The sequence below is a fragment of the Motacilla alba genome, chromosome 3 (genome assembly GCF_015832195.1).
Source record: "Motacilla alba alba isolate MOTALB_02 chromosome 3, Motacilla_alba_V1.0_pri, whole genome shotgun sequence".
Lineage (NCBI taxonomy): Eukaryota > Metazoa > Chordata > Aves > Passeriformes > Motacillidae > Motacilla > Motacilla alba.
Window position 1 is genome coordinate 68,790,317 of NC_052018.1, and position 23,045 is coordinate 68,813,361.

Sequence of the window (23,045 nt, forward strand, 5' to 3'; positions counted from 1 at the left end):
GGAATGAATATTATTCTGCCCAAATCCTATTATTCATATTTAAAAAGATTATATGAAGGCACAATCAAACAATTTTCTGTAGGTACACTGTCATTCACACAAATTGGAATTAGTGTCCTGACATATGTTAATTATGACAGGGATGATGTAGATTTGTCTACTTTTTCAGCTTCTAAGAGCATGCTGGTTTGTTTGCAGCAGGCATGTAAAGACAATTGGATAGTTCTATCTCCTGGGTAAAAATGAATTAAAAATATTCTAAGTTGACCAAGAAATTAATGCTGTAACTTGCTAGTTATTGTTTTACTTGATTTAAAATAAACACATAAATAAAAATATTAAGATCTCCGTTTTATCTACAAATTAAGCATCCAGAAGAGAAGCTTTAAATTCACATCACACCAAACAGACTCCCCCGCTCTTTTAAACATTCATGATCAAAAAACCCCACGTGCGACAAAGTAATTCCTTACTTAGAGGTATCAACAGGTTGAGGATTAAAGTTGCCATCTGAATCCATTGAAGACTGTTTTTCCATCATATTGACATAATTTGATTCCATATAATCTGGAGGTAAGGCCCCTGCAACTGCACTCAGACAAGGCAAAGCCAATTTGAATAGTTCTTGTTCATACTTCTGTGGAACACACAGGGGACAGAAAGGGAGGAGTGAATGGGAAGCCTCAACATCACTGGTGAACTTGATGCAGCTATAGATGAAACCAAACAGCCAGAGAATGGCTCTCTTAGTGTGAAATTGAGTTTTTGTTCTGAAAATAAAGAGAACTGACTGTCCAAAGCAGAAAGCTAGATGCAAGCCTTAATCTTGCTCAAGTAAATCTGAAAAGTGTTGACTTCACTGGTAGCAATGCTAAACACTTTTCAGATGTTGGGAAGACAGCACAGTAGAGGAATACATGCAGCATTCCTTAACACTTAGATTTGAAATTAAACTCATTAAATTTTAAGCAGGTTTGTTAAAAAAAGTCACAGAATGAACAATAAATACATACCAAGACACATTATTAAACTACTGTATAACACAGAATTGATTCAAGGGTGCTCAAAGTACAACTACTAAGCAGAGAAGTGTACAGATACATCTCAAGATCATTGCTTTAGTGTTATAATTTTTTTAATTAGGAGATAAAATTTTATACCTACATTAAATTAGAAGCTATAAGAGGAAGATTTAAATTCACTAAAGCCTGTAATTTTTTTTCCTTCAAAGTAGAGGATACAGTGTTGATATAAGCTATGTAAAAATTACAGATAAAAGAAAAATGATTACACAGTAAGGACTTTACAGTAATAGATGGATACTAAAATTACTTACCTTTTGAGATAAAGCATCAAAAATACCCCAGAACAACTTTCTGGATAAATGAAGTTCTTCTTCTGAGGCAGCACCGAAGTTACCCCATCCACTCGGCAAACAATAATACTTCCAGCATCTTTCATAATGATTTGTCAGCAACTGAAACAAAACATATTTTGAAAGCAAATAGAAATATAACTGCTGAGGTTCTTCCATTCTGGCACTCAAACATTACTATGCTGCCAGAAAAGCATAGATGCTACCAGATAAATTTCTATACTTTTATCAATAATCCATGTTGTATATATATATTTTTTAATCACTAGTGCATATGCACCCAGATCGAGCAGCTTTTTCATCTTTGTTTCAATACAATTTTGCAAAGCTTTTTTTTTTTTTTGAAAATATTGCAAATCACAGTCAGTAGAGAGCTGAAACTATTTCCTTTTTTTGAGTCTGAACAAACTTCAAGTTGGAAAAATGCAGATATTTATAACATAAATATGTATATGTGAATAAATAACGACAGGAATTAAAAAAAAAAAAACCAAACAAAACAAACCAACCCATGTTTGATATGTAGAAGTGAGGATTTTGATAAGCCAAAAATATAATCTTGATACTGCACTGTTCTTTTACACTTTCACCAAATCAGGAAAAAAACATCCCAAAACAATACATGTAGTATATTGCTATATGTTCATATCTAAATAATCTGTTAATATTTATTTACTATTTAAATTGTTGGATGACTAAAGAAAAAATGCAGAGAAGGACTTAGATACATATAAGATGTAAACAGATGGAAGTTTTATCATTTATGTAGAACCATGGGAATCTCAGAAATATGGACTCTAAGACCTGAATGTATTTCAAAATCTTTTTAAAAACTATATTCAATTATGTAATGGTCAGAAAAGTTTGTTTTTGGACTACATGTGGATAGTTATATATATATGAATATGTTTTTAAACCTGTCAAGAGAGTAAGGAAGGCTCAGTCTTAGAAAAATACCTGATGAAGCACTGAATATTATTTAAGAGGAAATAAAAACAAGGCAGTCCTATTCCAAAATGTCTGAACTACATGGAATACAGGAACAGCATCACAGATTTGAATTTGCATGCTGCTTAAAACCTGAGGCAATTTTCAACTGTAGAAACCAGCAAATGTATTCAAAGTAGATAGCACTGTATTCTGATTTGCCTTCACCATTTTCTCCTCTTTCCATTCAAAATTACATTTTCAGATGTCTGATTAACTTACAGCTGCCTCTTTACATTACTATAACTGGCTTGCCAGCACAAGCCCGCAAGGAATGCACACTACAGTACCACAGTACTTTCAAACCAGAAACACAGCAGATATGGGTAGGAGTCCCTTGTTAAATCACTGGAAATCAGTTTACTGTCAGTGAAACCTTTTAAAAGTTATGGGTCTATCTTCAGATAGAGAGTTTAATCTCTTCAGAAGTATTAGTCTTGTGGGTGTCAATGGACAAAAGCCTTTGCCCGTACTAACACCATGGTTCTCTTCACATCTGTAATCTCGCAAGGCCTGACTAGCCAAAATGATCCAATTATTATTTCCTTACTGTTCAGTTCAGCAACAAGGGCAGCTCACTGCAGTCATGAACCTTGGTATCATAAAATCTGTTCTTTTAGATGAACAGATGCCAAGAAGCTGGGTTTGTTTCTTCTCCCCTCAAAAAAACAAACCCTGACGCACTGCAGCCAATACAGGAAGTTCCAAATTACTATTTGGTTTTAGCAACACATAAAATGCCATAATGCATCAGAAGGGTCCCCTTCAGGGCAGTATACTAAATTATCAACTGTTTTTCTCAGAGGCATGAAAGAATGGCTGCTCCAGAATCTTTAGTTTGATTGAGGATTCCTGGGGGGAACCAAATTATGAAGTCCTTAGCAGGACTTCAGCAGCAGGCCCTGGCTTTGAGATGAACAATTTAAATTCTTCTTCTTACATCAGAGTTGCAGATATGCTGATGTGCTCTTAAAGCATAAAAATATATTAAATAAGAAAATATTAGGTTTCCAATGTAAAAGTGTGGTGGGACAGCATTAAAAAGGACTGTTGAAAAACAGTAGGGAAGGTGTGGAAGGAAATGTTTATTAAAAGTGATGATGATATGAGGAATCTTTAAGGAATGTGTCAGCTCTCATTTTTCTTATGCATTAGGAATCAGAATAAAAAGGTACAGCTAGACTTTTGGGAGCTGAAAGAAAACTACTACATATTATTACTTAACAGATTTCCAGGCACCACCAACAGAGAAAGAGTCCTTTTTCCAAAAGCGAGGAAAACCAATGCAGAGGCAAAATGTAAGGGAACATACAAATTGTAAATTGTTATGTTTTGTGCACTGGATTCTGCACCCTGCCCCCAAGGATTTTTCTATTCTGTTTTCACATGGGCTGAAACAAACAGGAAATAAATAAAGGAGAAGCAAACATTAGACCCAGACTTCATAATTCCATATGGATGGATGTAAATTAGACTGAATTTCTCCCAAACCAACAATTTATCCTTAAAAATTATGGTCTTAGATTACTGCAGAGTGGAAATAACATAACAAAGAATACAGAAAATCTTCTCTATGCAACTATTTTCTGTTGCATTCCACTATAAAGAATGCTGTTGAATACTAATATTTACTTTTACCTTGAGAGGCATCTTTGCATGTTCATTTAACAGAGGTACATCAAATACTAATCTCCTTAGCAAATGCTGCATCATGGAAGGCCGCAATTGCCTAAAAGCAGAAAGCAGACAAACCAATTCAAAAGGGTGTACCAGCACAGTTTCATGTAAATAATTGATACATACAATAAAACAATATATCAGCTCTATGCTGTTAAAATTCTTCAAATACATAAAATAATATTTTCCTTGTGGCACTAGGGCACTAGGGGTCCAGAAGAATGCAAACACATGTATACCAAAGAAAATATTCCAAACAAGCTGAAAATCAAATGCTTCAAAGAAGCCAAGAAAACATCTGATCTACAGACAGAGAAAACCAGGAAAAAAAACCCTGAATTTTGATAATGTGTATTAGGATCACCATGCTCATGAAAAAAGGGTATAATGTTGATTTCTTATAATATATCTCAATGAGTCTTAAAATATCTTAGAATATAATGAAGACATTAGAGCACTGTCTCTTTAGATGTGCTAAACAAGACACAGCAGTGGGCACCAACTGGAAGGACAGCACAAAATGTTATAATATGTATTTTAGAATGGCATGGGCATTAAAGCTTTCCAGATAAATAGTAAAATCTGGTCAATTTTATTGGTCCCTATCAATGCAATTTATGTATTAAATGGTCATATCAAATACCATCTAATGTAATATATTTTTACACTTTTTTTACAGTATTTTAATATAAATGTCTGTCATTTCTGAGCACATATCCACACTATTTTAAAAAAAAAGTCATGGTGGAATACTAAAAAAAAAAAACGAAACCAAATCTTCTGGTGAAGTGAAAGCCTAAATGCTAACTGTACTTAGAACTTGAATTCATATTTGCCTAGTCAGCGTTTCATAATTGAGCCTGTGAATTTATAAAAAACTGGATAATACCCAACTGGTTTTGACCCTGCAGACACACAAACAAAATCTGTTCCAAAGTTGTTCAGTAAAGAGACATAACAATACTAGTCATTGATTAGGATTTCAAATGGAACACACCATAAATAAACCTCTACATAGAATTAAATAAGTTACTGAGTATCAACCACAAATCAGCACAGCTAAAATTACTTAAATGGCAATCCAGTCTATGTATAACTCCACAATTCCAGAGCTTTTTCTTTTTACATTCTCTTAGTTAATCACCAAGGTTTTAATTTAAAAGATTTGGTGATGGCAGAATAACTGAGGACTGAATGAATGAGAACTGAGGAATGACTGGTAATTAACAAAACTGCAAATTGAATACAGTATCTTAAAAACTATCACAATAATCTTACAGGGAAAAAAAATCTTAATTATCTTCCTGGTGGCATAGTTCTACATTCCTGTATTATAAATATCACAAATTGCTTTATCACTTGGCATTCCTGTGCAGCCAGGAGCATTTTCTTACCCACAGATGGACAGCAAGCACTCTTCAATAGAATCTCGCTGAGCTTTGGTAAGAGAGCATCCTTTTGAGAGTCTGTACACAGTGTGTAATAAGGAATCAATGAGGGAAGCATGGTGCTCCGTGCCAGCAAACAGAGGAGCACATCTGGTCAAGAGAGGCAAGACTGCTGTGCAAAGGTATCGATTCAGAGCCAAAGCCATATCTGTAGCACTTAAAGCAGCCTATAAATTAAACAGGACAGAAATTAGACTTGTCTCATCAGTGTGGTTACAAATGAAAATAAAGTGTTGGTTTTGTTCTGCAGTTATAAAAGGGGAAATTTCCAAAACACAGAAATGAGGATGTGATACCTACTGGAGCTAGATGGCTACCTTCTTCTGCTGCTTTTAAAGTCTCATAGATAGCTTTTGTTTTGTTTTTAATGAACGAAAACAAAACCAGTAAATGTGGCCATTCAAAAAATAATTTTCAAGATTATCTGGAAGAATGTCATAGTTGCTGAACAAAATGCTCCAAAATCAGGTAATGTAAGTCAGTAATCAGGTAATATAAGTCAGTATCTTTTTGCTATGAACAAGGCCAAGTTCCACGTGAGTTAAAAATCCTCCCCTGCTCTTTCTTAAATATCTGGCAGAAAAGGACCTGGGGGTATTGGTCAACAGCTGAACATGAACTCGTGCCCAGGTGGCCAAGAAGATTGATGGCATCCTGGTTTGTATCAGCAATAGTGTGACCAGCAGGACAATGATCATGCCCTTGTACACAGCACTGGTGAGGCTGCACCTCCAGTCTCCAGTCTTGGGCCCCTCACTGCAAGAAGGACACCAAGGTGCTGGAGCGTGTCCAGAGAAGGGCAATGAAGCTGGTGAAGGGTCTGGAGCACAAGTCCTGTGAGGAGCAGCTGAGGAAGCTGGGGCTATTTAGCCTGGAGAAAAGGAAGCTCAGAGGAGACCTTTTAATTCTCTACAACTTCCCGGAAGGAGGCTGTAGTGACATGTCAGTCTCTTCTCCCAAGTAATGAGACAGAACAGGAGCAAATGGCCACAAGTTGCACAAAGGGAGGTTTAGATGAGATATCAGGAAAAATTTCTTCACAGAAAGGGTTGTCAATCATTGGAACAGGCTGCCTGGTAAATGGTGGAGTCACAATTTTGGAAGTGTTCAAAAAAACAAAAATATATATTCCAAAAAGTGGATATGGCACTTGAGGATATGATTTAATGGTGAACACGATGGTGATGCTAAATTGGCAGATGGACTTCATAATCTTAGAGGTCTTTTCTGATCTTAACAATTGTATGAGTCTATGATCCTAAATAACAACATCATTATTTTCAGAAACAAATGTTGTCATAAGAGGTCAAATAGAAAAACCAAATTTAATATCTTAGCCCTTATAATAGCTCTCTAAATTTAAGCTTTCTGGACCAAGACAGCTAAAAGAGATTAGATAGAATAAGACTCAAAGGAAAAAAAAAAAAAAGAAAAAAAAAAAAGGAAAAAAAGGCAGCAGCAGTGAGGAGAAACTAAAATAGAAATGTGGTAATTTTCTAAATAACAGTGTAGGTGTCCCTAACAAATGCACAGAGATGAACACTTTCTGTCTATCTCTGGAAAGAGGCTCCCAGTCACTTCTTCCCTGCTGCTTCATTGGCAGCTCATCTGATTTGGATTCTGTAGGACAAGCTCAGAAATTCTCCTGGGGAAAAGCATTGCATCTTTTGTCGATAAGGGTATCAGTACAAGTTCTTAAAAAGTGAGCATTACACTGGATGATACATCTTCAAATATTATCAAAGCTCAGAAGCAACATGCAGTTCAGTCAGCATTTGAGAAACACAGAAGATGTGAAGACATAAAAAAGCTTTTCCGAGGGTTGAAGAATGCTGTAGTGTTCAATAAGGTAAGAGAGCCAACATAAAAACAGACTGAAACCCTCACCGTATCTAATGAGGCAGCAGCACGAAGGTCAGGCAGAAAGCCAACTTCAAGAAGGTGTAGGAGAAAATCCTGGTCCTCAATTCCATAGACCCTGTCAAGGAACAAAACCATGGCTGCCTTGTGATCTGGGCAAAACCCCGCAGACATGTCAGGTTCCACCACAGTACCATCTAAAAGGAAGAAATAAGACTTCAGTGACAAGGATTCTACTTCATCAGCAGACTAAGTAGTCATGCTGCTACCTGACAGAGCTTTTGAATCTTTGTTAACACCTAGGCATCTTCCCCAATTTTTGTTACACAGAGGAAACATATTTGCAGTTAAATCAAAAAGAATGCCTAAGACAAATTCTACCCAGAGACCTCAGAGTTCCTGCCTGCTTTTCCATGTATATTAAGAGATTCTTAATAGTTGATATTATAACTTCTAATTACCTAAAACATAATAATTAAGCCACATAACTACCTAGTTCTCTGCAGAAGCAGATGGAAAGTAAAATATACAAGAACGCTGCATCAGAGATCCTGGAAATGCAGCACTGGTGAGCATATCTTTAATGTGTGACAAAGAATTAAGAATGTGCTAACAAGTTCTATCTATCTTAAAACTTTCAAGATATCTGAATGTAATTCATTGAAATATTTTTAAAATTTGGTACTTTCATTTTAGAAAGGAAACAAGTACTTCTGTATCTATGAGCTACAGATTGCTACTGAGATCTAACCTATAGATCTATCCCTATTTGGAACATAAATAAGTAATAGTAAAATAGACTGATTGATCTTTTTATCTTTTCCACTGTATCCTATTGGAAAAATCTTGTGCTGTGAGTGTCTAAACAATCTGGGTTGTATTTGTAATGTTTTCTCTCCAGACACACAAAAAAGCAGAGGCAATCCCTTTCCCTTTTATATAGGTGCTCACATAGCTCCCACTATTGCAATCAATTTCATGTAGGCAGGAAAAACAAGAAATGCATTGGCCTATGTATGTCACACCTATCTCTTCACCATAGTTGCTGGAGCACAACTCTGGTGTCTTAGTAAGATCTGCTAGAAGCAATTGATAGGGTTAGAACAGCAAGAGCTAAGGATTAAGTTATTGAGAAATGAGACTGCAGTATTTTAAAACAGTTCTAAAATCAGAAAGCATGCATTTTAAAATTTCTTTTTAAAGTTGTTATATATTTTTGTAATTCAATTTTACAGGATTTATATCAGTGATTTAGGGGTACACAGAATTGTTGACTACAGCATACAGAAAGATTTTTGTATGAGATACACATGATCTGTCTTTTAATTCACATAATAAATAGTTGAATTTCTATTTTTTTTTATGGTGGAAAAAGTATGAGTGCCAATATGTCAATAAATTACAAATCATAGGAATAGGATGGCAGAAAAAAATGTAGAAAAATCTTACCTTTTGCTATGGTTGGCATGTGGAAAGCAATACTGATTACTCCCACCAAATCTTCAAGTGGAATCAAAGACCGTAGAATTGATCTGATTCTAATGGCTTCCCCTTTACCAGCATGGATTAGCTAATAAAAAGACAAATAAAAATTCAAAAATATCCTCTTTTTGTTTTCTATATAAAAGAATAACTGCACCCAAAATTGCATTATAATTAACAATGTAAATTTCATGCAATCTGCATCGATTTGCTGTAGTTTGAATGCAAATGTACAAAGTCTAAAAATCTACATGTTTGCTTATTAAATAAAACTAACTTCATTTTCAGAACAGAAATTAGGTGAAGCTGGTGAACAAAGCTTTAAAACGTAGCAGCATATGGTGGGAGGGGTGGAGAGGAAAACAAAAGCAGATTTTCAGATGGAAAAAATTAGGGTTTTTGTCCTGGTCAAATAAGACACTTTCAAGTATCTCAATTGTTTGTTTTGCTTTTAAAAAAAGGCTGCAAGACAGGCAGTAAACAAGACAATTTTTTTATTCAAACAAAACAGGTGTTCATACACTGACCTTATTAACTACATATATCTCTCCTCTCTCAAGTTATCAATACCTGCACAAATCTGATACTGATCTATACTAATGTATATTAATTAGGGCACATTCCAGGGTCAAATGAGAAACTATGTATAACTAAATTTCTGAAGTATAATGATGTACATTGAATCATAAACAACAAATATTTTCAAATAGTTTCAATCTCTAACAAAATAAGAGATAAAGTTTTTATAGCATTTCTAATTCTTTGTATCGAATGCCTGAAATAGTGACATCTTTTCTTTGAGAAGGTTTTTCAGTGTAAATAGATTTTGAAATATTTAAGTGTATGTCCAAGTATAATGCTTATCCCTAAATTTAAAAAACTGTCCTATAATATTTACATTTAAATACAACTTACAAAGTCTGTTTAAAATAGGTATATAAAGAATAAAACTTAATTTTATAAAAAATGCATCACTCTACACCATTCCAGCAAATAGGGACATTTGAGGAATTTTATTGTCATGATGGACAGCAAAAAAAAAAAAAAATTAAAAAAAGCAAGGGAATAATTTCTTTAAAAAAGAAGAGCTTCTGAGGATCTTTTCCCCCTTCCCAACCAATAGAACAGGACATTATGTCCGCTAAGATACTATGTGGCCATACCACTGCTTTAATACCTGATAGCATGATACTGAGAAAAAAATGAATGGCAAACCTGTAATGTGTAAAACAAGTATGCCTTTATCTTCCAGTGTATGAAGAACATAACACTTACATGCATTTCAGGGGCACAACGTCCTAAGAGATCAATCAAGGCAGCATAAAAGGTCATGATTGCATTTCCCATGTGAATAGTGTCATCTTCTTGTTCTTCTATTTCACTGTAATTAGTTAGATGTTACAACACACAAAAAAACAAAAAAGAACCTTTTCAACAACAGTAATAAATAAAATCTTCTCATAGGTGTAACAGCTTACAGAGTGGCTTCTGTTAACAAATAGACTTACAGCAGACTAAAACAAAATGTATTTTGTCTCTAAAAGACTGCAGCAACCTCTCCATTGTAACCACTGGTACTATTTATCTGTCTCACTTTGCATCAGTTGACTGACTCTTAATAAAATGAAAAAAAACAAAGAGAATTCCAGAGATGTTTTAATATTTAGAGAGAGTTACTTAAACTAATAGTGCAGAGGAAGCACTGTTTAGAAAAGATAAATCTGTCTCTGACAGAGAATCCAAGGAAGAATGAACTGATAATTCAAGTGTTAAAACGAAAAACTCATTTCACACCTAAGATTACAAAACAAATAAACAAATATTATGGCAATGTAAGCAATTCTACTGCACCTACAGGGTTTTACTGGATCCATTACTTGGGGAAGGTCCATCTCTTGTTCGATCTTCTGATATTTGTATTGCCTCCTCCATGGCAGCAAGCAGCCCATTGCCTCCTTCTCCTCTTAGAGCAGGACCAAAACACTCAGGTCGGCGAATAAGCAGTCTGACTACAACATTAGCATTCTCCTCCACACTCTCTCCTACCACACAGAGCAAATATCAAGACAGAAGGTTATATCAAAAAGAGTTCTGAAATACATTTAGAAAAAAAGGTACACAAAGAAGCAGAATGCATAGATACTTTTTACTGTAAAACATTTTAAATATCACGACAGAGTTACATAAACACATATACTCCTCTATAACTTCAATGAAATGAAAAAAAAATAAAACATGTTTTTATTCAAAATGTATTAAAGCCAAGGAATTAACTATGTAGTAAGGGATGCTTAAAGCACCATTGAAACTACTGAATTTTAGTAAAGATTCATTTAAGTGCAAGGGTTAATGAGGGGACCAATGTAATTGCTTGGACACTAAAACTGGACTATCTAAATCTTCATTAAAAGATGAAGATTTTGGCTCTGTACCAACCATGAATTTATCACAAAAAGATTTAGGAATCACTGCTCTACTTCCAAAGGAGACATGGGCATTTCAAAAACCAAAGCTGGATCCAAAAAATGGGGCACAGGTTCACAGGACCCTAGATGCCCATTTCACAAGTCATATAAGTTAATGTGTGTCTTGAATAATTCTACTCCTTCTGCTGGTCCTTTTAATTCACAGTAACTTACCAAGTTAGCTTATCTTACTTTTTAAAATTACGAATTTATTTGGATATTGGAGGAAGTTATAAAATGTTTAGGCTTCTACTGTACCATTGCAAAAAACAGCAAAACGAAGAAAATCCAAATATCGTTCTCCTTCAACTGGATTCCATCCGATGTCCGGGTAGCCTTTACAAATCAACAAAGGACAACTCTGCAACCCACATCCAGCCAAGTAGCGAACCACCTAAAAGCAAGGTTGGATGAAAAAGATATTAAATGCGAAAAAGAAGTGCAACTTCAAAGGGAAGCCTCCTCATACATTGTCGGGATATGGTATCCTCAATCTCTTATCCCTGACAAAACTGTACCATGCTTTAGGCAAATCAGAAGAGCACCCTCTTTCTTAGTTCACTTTCCCAGTCTTTTCTTACTCCTGCCATGAACTGCACAACCTTCTTATCTCAATGTCATCATTTGTCTCTCTAGAATATGCTTCTCTACCTGCTATCTCATTTCTCTTGCAACTCTGAGCATTACAAATTAGTCAGTTTTGCAATATCCTCCAACCACACACCATCCATAATCAAAAACATGTTTTTTTCTTTCATAAAGAATAAAAGGTCTGCTCTTTTATTTTGACCACTCATTTTCACTTTTTTTTTCCTTTCTTTTTTAAATGCACAGCAGTAATTACTGCAAGAATTACACTCCCTGTATCTCAGGACTATAGGCTCAGCAGCAGTTTTCAGTTGGTCCTTTCCTTTCTGAATTGTAAGAATTGCAAGAACAGTCTTTAGCCAGTTTTGACAGCTTCTTCTTGCTGAGCACTTACAAGAATCATAAGACAGAAAATGTCCTTTTAAACACACATGGTCCATTTTCCTATTCCAAGAAAGGAACACCTGCACTTTTATTACTCCTGACAGATGTTTTCCTATGAAGATTATATCATTTCCAGAATGTGAGGTCTCCAGAAAGAAATTGGATATTGCAATTCCTCTGTCTTTTCTTCAGAATGAGTTTTAATGTCTAACTTGAATCTGTCTTTCCATTATTTAATCTGCTTTTTTTATCCACTACTGACAAAGTAACTATTATTCTATTCCTCCTTGCAGCAGCAATTTAGACATACTACGCCATTGTCACAGATTCTCTTGAGTGTTTTAGTCTTTAGTATAATTAATCAAAATTTCTTAAACTTTTCTGAAACTGTTTTAAATGTTAGGGGAAAATACAACAAAAAGAGACAGATATCTCTATGAAAATTTGTCATATACTGTAACAAGTTGTCACAAAGCTCCTAGTAACCTTTACTGCTTCATGTCACGACTGCATGTCACCATTCAAAAGAACGACAAAGAAAGATTTTAGCAACCAAGTTTTGTTGGATATGGACTCCACTACTGCAAAATTAAGAGCTGCCCTTGAAGCAATTTCTTTTGGCTATGAGGATGTGTGTAATCACCACAAACTTTGTTCAACTCTTCAGACCACCAGCAGGAAGAACAAGTAACCAGGTTCTCAGTCTTCCCCTGAAAAGTACCAGAAACTCCCATATAATCTTGGATTATGTTTACTCCAAGAAATGAGTATCTTCTCCTCTCCACAGGGGAAAAAAATGCTTGATGAAGAAGCTACCAACCTTCTCCAGATCAGGCTCCCTTAAAGCCAGAGCAAGTTCATTGTTATCCATTACAGACGCTGCAGCAACATCTAAAGGAGTTGACCCTCGCATAGAAGGAGATGCTGTCAAAATAACATTTAGTTTTAACACCAATTTAATAAACCCTAACAATTTCACAGGAAAAACATTAACTTTTTTTAGTAAGATGTAACATTTTGTCATTAGTTAGGACATGGTTATAAATATATAATTTATACATCTCACTTTATAATACATCATCACACACTTGCATGAAATTTGACACTGATATGAAATGAAAATACAGTATGATATTTCAAGCTAAAAGCAGCTTGTCTTGCACATTCCTCTTCTCATCATATACTTTAAGATCTCATTCTCATTTTCCTAATTGACACAACTCTGTTTTGAGGAAAAAGCAGTAATGATTTTATGTCTAATAAAATGGACATGCAACCAAATCCATTGAAATAGAAAATATCTTTACACTTTAAAATATAAGATTATAAATTGTGTATTTTTTAAAAATGGCAGTAAATATAGCATTAGAAAAATCTAAGGTTTTCATATTGACTCTCCAAAGGCAATTGATTTGGGCTCTTCCTCTTCAAAAAGATTTCATGTTTACACCTCTGTTCTACGCCTTTACATTAATACATTTGTGATCCTTTAAAAAATTACCATGATAATTCCTAAATACATATATATTGTCAATTTCAAGTACTAAATTAAATAAGGATAAATATATTTCCTCTACAGCACTTCAGGTGAGCAAAGGAAAGCAAACATATTAAGAAAGTTTCAAGGTTCATTTCTGGGCATCGAATCATGCATCTAATCAAGCAAATGAGCTCAGTGTTTCTCCCACTGCCATAGCTGTATACTGACCAGTACACAGAAAAGAGTGTAGGGGTGCAAGCTTGAGCAGTGAGAGGTAAGCCTTAATGAAATGCTGCCAAAACGTATCAATTATTCTCTTTGTAAAAACAGGAATATATTCTGCTCCTCAACATTAGCAACTAACCACTAAGTCTCTCTGAATGTTCAGGCATATACAACAAAGGGTACTAAATTAGCTCAACTTAACGCTACTGTCAGGGGAGTTTTCTAGAGCTAGCAATACTGTTAAGGAAGATATTTTGCACCTGAAATAGGAGAAATTTCAATACATAGTGAGTGAACAGAGGGATGAAGAAAGATACAGGTGGTTATGTATATAAATCAGCAGGAAGTTTGAAATTTTATTTTAATACTTACCAAGGCCAACACTGCTGTTTTCCAATAAATAGCTGAGATGATCAAACATGGCTTTTTGATTCTGCCTGCTGATGCGGCAAAAATAACATAGAAAACGACAGCAGTTTGCCACCATCTTTGGGAAAGTGATTTCCTAAGAAGCAAATAAAACCAGACTGAAGTTCAAACTCTAATACAGGCATGCAACATGCAAAGGATCATTTTATGTAAAGCCTTCTAACATACTAATATGTAGGTGGTGTACTCATTGCTCCTCAGGGAAAGTAACAACTTAGGTTTCTCACTGGAATCAACGGGACTTTCCCAGGTAGTTAGTAACACCTTAAGCTTCAAAGATCAAGGTATAAGCTTTAAAAACTAAAGCTGGGATCACCCACAGATTCTAAATTCAAACATGAAAGAAGCTGTATACTCAGTTTCATAGAGTAATACTGTTTTTTAATAGTTGATAAAAAGATCTCCCCTTTAAAACATAATAAACATAGAAAGTGCTACAGTTTTTCCTTTAAAGCTTCTAAAATTACAATGCTAATAATACCTTCCTCTGGAATGGAAGGACAGATTCTTCTAAAAAACTTAGTCAACTATTATGTTAATGGAAATTAGTAAGAGGTTATGATCCCAGTACCTCCAGTGACAGCTCAGTGCCTTATAGGAAAAAGCTTTGAACAGCTCTATTGTAAACGCTCTGCCTTCTAACAGTGAAATGCTTTACCTTGGATTCTCCTCCACCAAGCACGTTCACCATCACTTCCATGACAGTTTCATGCATGCCTAAAGCCCTCATGAGATTTGGATGTTGGTAAAATACTTTATTATTCATGATGTCTCTACAGGGAAACAAAATTTAAAAGTATTATGGACAAGTAGTTTACCTATTATGTTATTTGTGAAGCTGATTTACTGTGCAATTCTTCACCACCTCCTGAAGTAAAAAATTACCTCAGGGACTTTTCCCATGAGTTTCAATCTTTCCTGTCTATTTTTCTATGCACATTGTGGAAGAACGTGACCTTTATTTCCCCATATTATAGTTAGTGCACTAATTACCCCTTGATTACACTGGAGTAGAAGACTCTTCTACTCTCATTAGAAATTCTGCTCAGATCTAAAACTATGTTCTGACAAGAGCCTCATCAAAACTGCTATATTATTTTATATTTTTAATTCAATCATGCAATATTTTTTTACATAAAATGCCTTTTAGATTATTAAAATGTGGAGACATTTGCTATCTGCCCTCGAAAGCAATAAAAAAATTCTAGGGGAAAGAGGTATCCAGCTATCTTCTAAGTGTCAAAGCCAGAAGCTATTAATAGTAAATATTATTCATTATTTACTGTTCAGCAGAACTTTTCTACATATTTCATTAGAACAGATTTACATATTTAAAATCAGACTTTAGGATCATAATGTCAATATTTTACTTGACATGGTATATCCAATAAAAATGTCAAGTTTAAAGAGTAATTAAATTTCTAAAAAATGTATTTAGTCTTGAAATCAAATAAAACCCATAAATAAGTGTGAAAGCAATTAGGCCAGGGGAGAAAAGGATTAGCAGGTCACTGGAGAAAATACTGTTGGCAACTGGATAAATTTCACTGTACATTTTCAACAGTCTTGGGGTTTTTTTCTTCCTGACCTAAAACTTTTTCTCTCAGGCAGGGAAAATTCAGCCTTTTAAAAGATGAGATGCCAAGAAGACTATTTGACACTGAGTTTTTGACTCACAGTAATTTTTTCCCTAAAACCTAAAACTGAATTTTATATCAGTAATGATGCCTCCAAAAGCTGTCTCATCTCCTTTCTGCACTAATGCTTCAGGCTTGAAAAAAGACCTCAATAGCATCAATCTTTCAAGACATTCTAAACTCCTGGTTATCTGCAGCAGCTTTCTTTTACAGAAAGCAGTAGAGAAAGTCAAAATGTCACCTCAAGGGCTGGCCAGCAACATTGCCCTACTTTGCAAATTACATCCACTTTCAGTGTTCTGTTTAACTGTGAACTGCATTATAAAATGTCATGCTTAGGGCAAAAAATCTTAACAGCATTTCTGAGGAAACTGAGTTTTAAAGCAGCAATAAGTAACACTTCCATGACTCAGCTGAAAGAAAGTAATACCACTCACAGCAAAAAAAATGGCATTCCTGAAAAGGAGTTGGAGCTCAGGTTAGCCTATGAAAGGTACAGATACCACAGTTGGGTAACTTACAAGCTAAACAAGATATTACAGAGACTACCAAGAAAGGTGACAAGAAGAGGTAGTGAGAACAGTGGCTTAAGTTACACCAGACTTCCATGTATCAGCAAAAAAATCATCAACATTAAATATATTCACAGAACCTTGGTTCTTAATTTGCAGTGGAAAATGTTGAGGAAAAAAATGTGTAAGAACTAAACACAGAACATGACATGAAAACCAAACCTAGTAATCACTCACTCAGTTTAGACTTCATAAACTAGAGTGAAATGAAACATATTCAATCTGTATAAAAAGGTAGATTTGGAAATGCCAGTACTTCATGTCTTTTGAGAGATGACAGACTGCCTTTTGCCAAAGCCTTACCATGAGTATGCCAAAGAAAGACTTCAGCAACCTTGAAACACTGATAAGACCTGCTGGTAATCTGAGAAGTAGGCATTGTTTATAATGGCAATACAAAATTATGTATAGACATTATTTGGATATTTGAGGTTTTCAGTAAGTTTAAAAAAAAAGAAAAAAAAAGAAATATTTGAAGAAGAAGCTTTGCTTCTGTTTGCATTCCTGGCATTCTCTATATAACGCTGTCTTTCCTTCTCATTGCTCTTGCTGACTGGAAATTTTCAATAGATCACAGCTGATGCTTACAATCAAAAGACATCTCTTTGAAAAATATGAGAGAAAAAAAACAACTAACCTCTTTCCTGCTAGAGGCTATCATGTTTGCTTTACTGTTTCCTCCAATTGACCTCTTTATTAGCCTACACTTCACTATTATTAATTGTATAATTAGGAAGAATAACAGTGTGTGAAGTACTTCCCAGCTCAAACACACTATCTACATTTAGTGCAATAAAAAGGTTGGCATATGTACAGACATGGATAGGCACAACTCCATTAACTGACTGCTGTGGGAAATCCTATGTTTCAAGAGCCAATAGTCAGTGCATTCATAGAGAATGGGTAGTATTCTTGACAGAATTCTTCAGAGCCATACTATTAAAAATTTAGTAATAAGATAGGTTCTGATATCATAAAATACTACATACAGCTTTTCAGCTTTTTTCAGAAGTCTTACAGATGTCAACTGCTTCTCCCCACAAATGATACCTATAATGCTGCAAAGACTTTATCTTACTACTGAGGATACTGCATAACTGAGAGCAGTGTCTGCATTTACACCCATATTCAGATTCAAATTTCATGTACAATTTTGGCCACAACCATTCAGCAAGTAAAATCTGTAAATAAAGAGAAGTTACACTCCAGTTATTTACCCTAATCCACGAATCATAAGCTTCTCCTCTTCCTTCCCCATTCTGACACTAAGCAAGGAACGGATTTGGCCAAGGGATGCCAGAAGATTGATGGTATCTTCCACAGACACGCTATTTATGGTGTAGGTCTTTGGTAGGGCTCGAACCAGACCACCAATACCATCATACTGGCGATGTAGCAGCACAAACATGGCCCTCACTAACTCCGGGTCTTCTATCACTGACTCCTGGGCCCAGCGCACCATCGTGTCTGAAATCAACTGCTGAAGAGTAGCTGTGAAGAAAATAAATAAATTACCATTAATTGCTCATCTCCCTACTGCCAGTCCCTCAGAATCCACCATGCAACATGAATTGGAATTATTTTAATTCCTAAGAAGCATCTTTTTCTTAGTATTTCTTCAGCAGTCTATCAAAGAAAAATAAAACCACACAAGAGAATCGGAAATATCTCAAAACCAAAAGCATATACTAAAAATTAAAATGAAACACAAAAATTTATGAAGACATACAGGATGCTCACGAAGTCACCATATTTATTTCTGTATATTGCTTTCAATATTTTTCTATGAATACAGGTCTGAGCACTTTTTTAGCCTATTATGAAGTAAGGCTGAAAAACTATACTGGTAGCACATGTAAATTATATTTATTTACATGCCTCAGCTCTGCATCCAAAGTTTTATAATGTACACAACAAAATAATTTAACTTCTTCCTGTGCCAAAGACAAAGGCCTTTCAAAAGAAATAAAGACACTAATATTAAATAAATGGCAAATCATCATTTGCATATTCCCAGTTCAGTCTCCAATGAAACAAGAAACCTGTATCTGGTAGTCCACTGATAATCTTTATTAGTTGGGGTATATGTATGTTTGGGAAAGATATGTTGATATAGCCAAGTTGTGTAATTGCAGTTAAGGCAATTCCAGGTTAACTCAAACTACCAAATAAAAAGATAAGTAATTACAGAAAGATACTGAAGAAATAGGAGTTTACAGAAAATGGAATGTTTAACAAAGAAGAGAATTTGTGCTAATACAGGGAAAGGGGTAAAAAGAGCAGTACTAATACATTTCATTGCTACTGTCCAGGCACTGCACTATAGGTGTTTCCATTGACATAGACTATAGAATTTTTTAAAAATGGAAACACTTTTAAAATAAGGAAAAAGGTGAGATGTGTCTGGGCGGATATTTCAGAAGGACTGAAATAATTAATAACAAGAAGGGACACAATCCTAAGTTTTTTTGGGTGGCTGGGTTTGTTCTGTTTTGGTTTTTTTTAATGAAGAATCCTGGGAGCAGGCAATCCAGTTTGCTCCTGTTTCGATAACTGCAATACTGTATTTCACCTACCTGTGGGTCTGTTTGTTTAATATAATAGTCTTTCTACTAATATGAGAGAATCAGGTTTTATAGAGCTTTTATGCTTACTACAAGGAAAAAAGGAAGAGATAAGATTCATCACCAGATTCTGCACGGACCTAGCCTCTAATTATCACATAAAAAATAAGGACATTTGAGAGTGCCACGTTCCACAAAAAAGAGGGAAAAAAAGATAAAAATAAAGACAACACTGACAAACAAAAAGATAAATAAAATTTAAGTAGTCAGTTGGCACCAACTGCAGAACTAGGATGCCACTGGCAGTCATTCTTATCAAGATGAAAAGGCAGAAAGCAACAGAAAAAAGGCAAAACAGCAGTTACCGTCAGCAAGTCTTGAATCTTATATTGGGTGGGGAGGCTTCTGTTAGTTACAGTCTAATTTCAGATTATTTCAAATGGTAATCTTCATGCAAATACTGATTTGAAGCTCCTGCAGCTGAGGAAACTCTCGTAAAACAGGATCTTGCTATGATTATTAAGTTTGCACTAATTCTATTAAAAGCAAGATACATTCTGAAAAATTTATGAGCCGACAAAAGATATGGGGCAAAAGTGCCACTAAAAGAAATTTTCCTCTACATCCCAGTGGGAAACAAATCTGCCTATTAAATCCATCTGTGCCTGTTTTGAGTTAAGCTACAAACTTTAAGGTGCACAGATTTCACTAAAAATACACCTTGTTTTGGCTGAAAATGTGGCTGAAAACTTCCTGGTCTGCTTCTTTTCCCTTTTGTAATTAAGTTGCAATAAACTGATTTAATTTTGCTTACACGATGTCTTATCATCCTCATCAACTGTCTTCTCATCTTGTTTCTTCTTCAGATATGTAACTTTTTCCATAAGGTATAGGAGGCGACCCCTAATGGTTGAATCACTGTTGCCATCCAAGGCTCCATCTTCATCTAGTTCAATTCCTGAAATTAAAAAAATGCACCAAGTAGTGAAAGAATAAAATTAAGCAAGCTACAGACATCTTGTGTGCACAAACATAATTTAAATGAACTGTTGTTCTGCTCTGAGAATTTTACATAGGACATGCTTAATCAGCATTTGGAACAAGTATAGAGCAGACATATGTGCCATGCAGAAAAGCACAGATATGGATCAGGTAACCTCGGCAATTTAGCATATAAACTGTGTGGTGTTTATGTTATGTTACATATAAAACATACAATAAATACATGTCCCCCAGTATGCATTTTTCCACACTAACACTGATGCCTGTGTTTTGGACATATGTAGCCCAGCAGTGTAGATAAAGTCCGTAGAGATTCATTGTGGTTGAAGTGATAGTAGTAAAGATTTTTAGGTAAAACATATAAAAGAAGTGAAAGTATGAGTGTTACAACAAATATACTTTCCAGTAATCAGTCAGAAGAAAGTAGCCACCCTCACAATATAGTGCTCTTTCACAACAGTACTATAACAAGCTATAAACATGTAAAAACAATTAATGTGAAGATTCCCAGAATCACAGAACAGCTATGTTTGCAATGAGCGTTTAGACTCCAGCCTCCTAGCTCAAATCAAATCCACTTAGGGCAAGTTGCCCAGAATCATGTCCAGTGAGGTTTTGAATATCTCCTAAGGTGAAGAGACTCCACAACCTCTTTGAGCAACCTATCCTTGAGTTCCATCACCCTACAGTAACAAACAAGTAGAATTTCCTGATTTTCAATTTGTGTCACTAGACATCTCTGAGGAAAGTGTGTCTTAGCCTTCTAAACTCCCCCTGCCCGACAGGTATTTATATACATTGATACCATCCCCCTTTGAGCTTCCTCTTCAAGGTTAACAACCCCAGTCCTCTCATTCTCTCCTTGTACAAAAGACAGTCCAAGAATTTAACTATCTTTGATGGCTCCTCCCTGACCTCACTCCACTTCTACTGAAGACCCCACCTTTTGTGCAAAGATCGTTTCTAATTTGGCTCCTACCCTGTCCTTACTGCAGGAGTTATTCCTTCCCAGGTGCAGAACTTTATACTTCCCAGTACTGAACTTCATGGGATTCCTATCAGCTCATTTCTCTTAAACTTACTGATTCATGCATACATTGCAGAGGAATTCAAAATCTTGACCTGCACCTATTACTCACAGTAAGTCCAAGTAAAAATGTCATTCAACCATATTCTGGATTTTCTAGGTTCCAAAATAATTTCTGAAGTTAAGGGTTTTGTGGAGAGTTCTTCAACAGTCTTGAATTTTATAGGATGTTTCTTCATGACATAACGTCATTTTCTCAATTTATTGCATCTGGTTCTAGTTGTCTGATTTTTTTTGCATTAGATGCAATTCCATTTATATTAAAAGTTATTTTGTTATACTTTGTTGTAACAGGGCAATTGACGCTACACTAAGCAATGATCATCAGTAAATTCATATTCCACACTAAATCATATTACAAAATTATTTGGATGGTAGTCTCCTCTACCAAACTATTTAACAGTAAAGACACTGAAATGCCTTATCAATTGGAACACAGAGATGGTCTCAAATTACCCAAATTAAATGTCTGTTTTCCCACAGTAATGCTATTCCCCGAGCTCTAGTTTTGCTTTTTTGATTTGCAAACTTTCAATATATTGTCTCTTAACCATACCACAAGATATGAATCCCCAAGTGATGGCTTACTAAGCAAGCAAACATCGGACTCAGGATGTGTAACTGTTTTACTTATTTTGCAATATACGGAGTAATTAGTTCTGCTCTATGATAAAGCACCCTCTGACCCACAAAATTAATTTTCTACTTGTAGATAATGCAAAGTCCTATTTTCCTCTTCCAGAAAAAGGTAATGAAAAAAATCATGTTAAGTAATTTGAACAGAGGAGAGTGATGGAAAACAACTAAAAGAAAATTGAAATAATCAAAAGATAAAGCTTCTTTTCCTTTCAAATGTTTATCTAAATTATTTATTTCATCTAAATTTCCTGTTGCCAAACACAAGAAAAATACTGAAAAACTGGAAAGCATCGAACAATGACCCATTGATGTCTGGACTGCTTGCCTTATAAGGACAGAACGAAGGAACTGAGTTTGTCAGCCTGCAAAACAGATGCTTATGAAACAAAACATACAACATTCCCTTCTAGTTCAACCAGATAAAGATAAGAATATTTCCTTGGTTTTGACTAAAAGCTAATTATTTTTATTTGGTAATATTTAAAATTTTTACAGTGTCATTCACAGACTATTCAGTTGATGTTTCATACATCAAATTTCTTATAAAATTTGCTTCTAAAGCTAATAAAATTTAAAAAGAAAAAATATTCAGTAACAAGACTTACCACAGTGTGTCATTAGGTCTTCATGGAAATCCAAGAGTTGATCTCTAATTTCTTCAGGGCAAGGACAATCATTTTTATCATCTTTGAAGTTCAACAGCATGTTAATCTTAGAGAATACAAAGTAACAACAAATTACAATGATCTCCAAAAGGAAAAACTTTCAAATCAAACAACTCTGCAACATAAAAGCAAATAAAGTGCAACAAGAAAGAAACTGTCCATTGTAAGCTGTACCTGTTCTTGAGGAGGAGATCGAAATTCTTTAGTTTTCCTAGCTGTCAGGGCAGCAGACATGTTCAAGGCCTGCATCACTTCATTGTACCGGAAGCGCTGATTCTCTTGAAGCTTGGCCACAAAATCATCAGAAAATGCCACAATAGCTTCTATTCGGTGTCGCACTTGGCAATCACACAGGTACTGGAGTAGGTGACACATCTGAGAAAACAATGTTGTGAGAGACATGAGTTAGCAAGCTAAGAAGTATCTTCTGCATTTTAGGCAAGTAAGAATGAATTTCCTACAGCAACAGTTACTATCAA

At 35.1% G+C, this 23,045-nt stretch overlaps 1 protein-coding gene across 10 annotated transcripts in view; it reads right to left on the bottom strand.

Moving 5' to 3' along the window:
* RYR2 (ryanodine receptor 2) overlaps positions 1-23,045 on the bottom strand; it is a 382,187-nt gene that overhangs the window by 105,390 nt on the left and 253,752 nt on the right. For all 10 annotated transcript variants that reach the window (XM_038130404.1, XM_038130398.1, XM_038130396.1 and 7 more), the window contains 16 exons: positions 22,741-22,941; positions 22,507-22,612; positions 19,988-20,131; positions 17,827-18,100; positions 15,059-15,173; positions 14,344-14,476; positions 13,087-13,190; positions 11,553-11,688; positions 10,685-10,871; positions 10,105-10,210; positions 8,797-8,917; positions 7,375-7,544; positions 5,434-5,654; positions 4,001-4,091; positions 1,337-1,477; positions 474-637 (listed from right to left, as the gene is read on the bottom strand). In XM_038130404.1, coding sequence (XP_037986332.1) covers positions 474-637; positions 1,337-1,477; positions 4,001-4,091; positions 5,434-5,654; positions 7,375-7,544; positions 8,797-8,917; positions 10,105-10,210; positions 10,685-10,871; positions 11,553-11,688; positions 13,087-13,190; positions 14,344-14,476; positions 15,059-15,173; positions 17,827-18,100; positions 19,988-20,131; positions 22,507-22,612; positions 22,741-22,941 — 2,414 coding nt within the window. The remainder of the gene's footprint in view (positions 1-473; positions 638-1,336; positions 1,478-4,000; positions 4,092-5,433; positions 5,655-7,374; positions 7,545-8,796; positions 8,918-10,104; positions 10,211-10,684; positions 10,872-11,552; positions 11,689-13,086; positions 13,191-14,343; positions 14,477-15,058; positions 15,174-17,826; positions 18,101-19,987; positions 20,132-22,506; positions 22,613-22,740; positions 22,942-23,045) is intronic.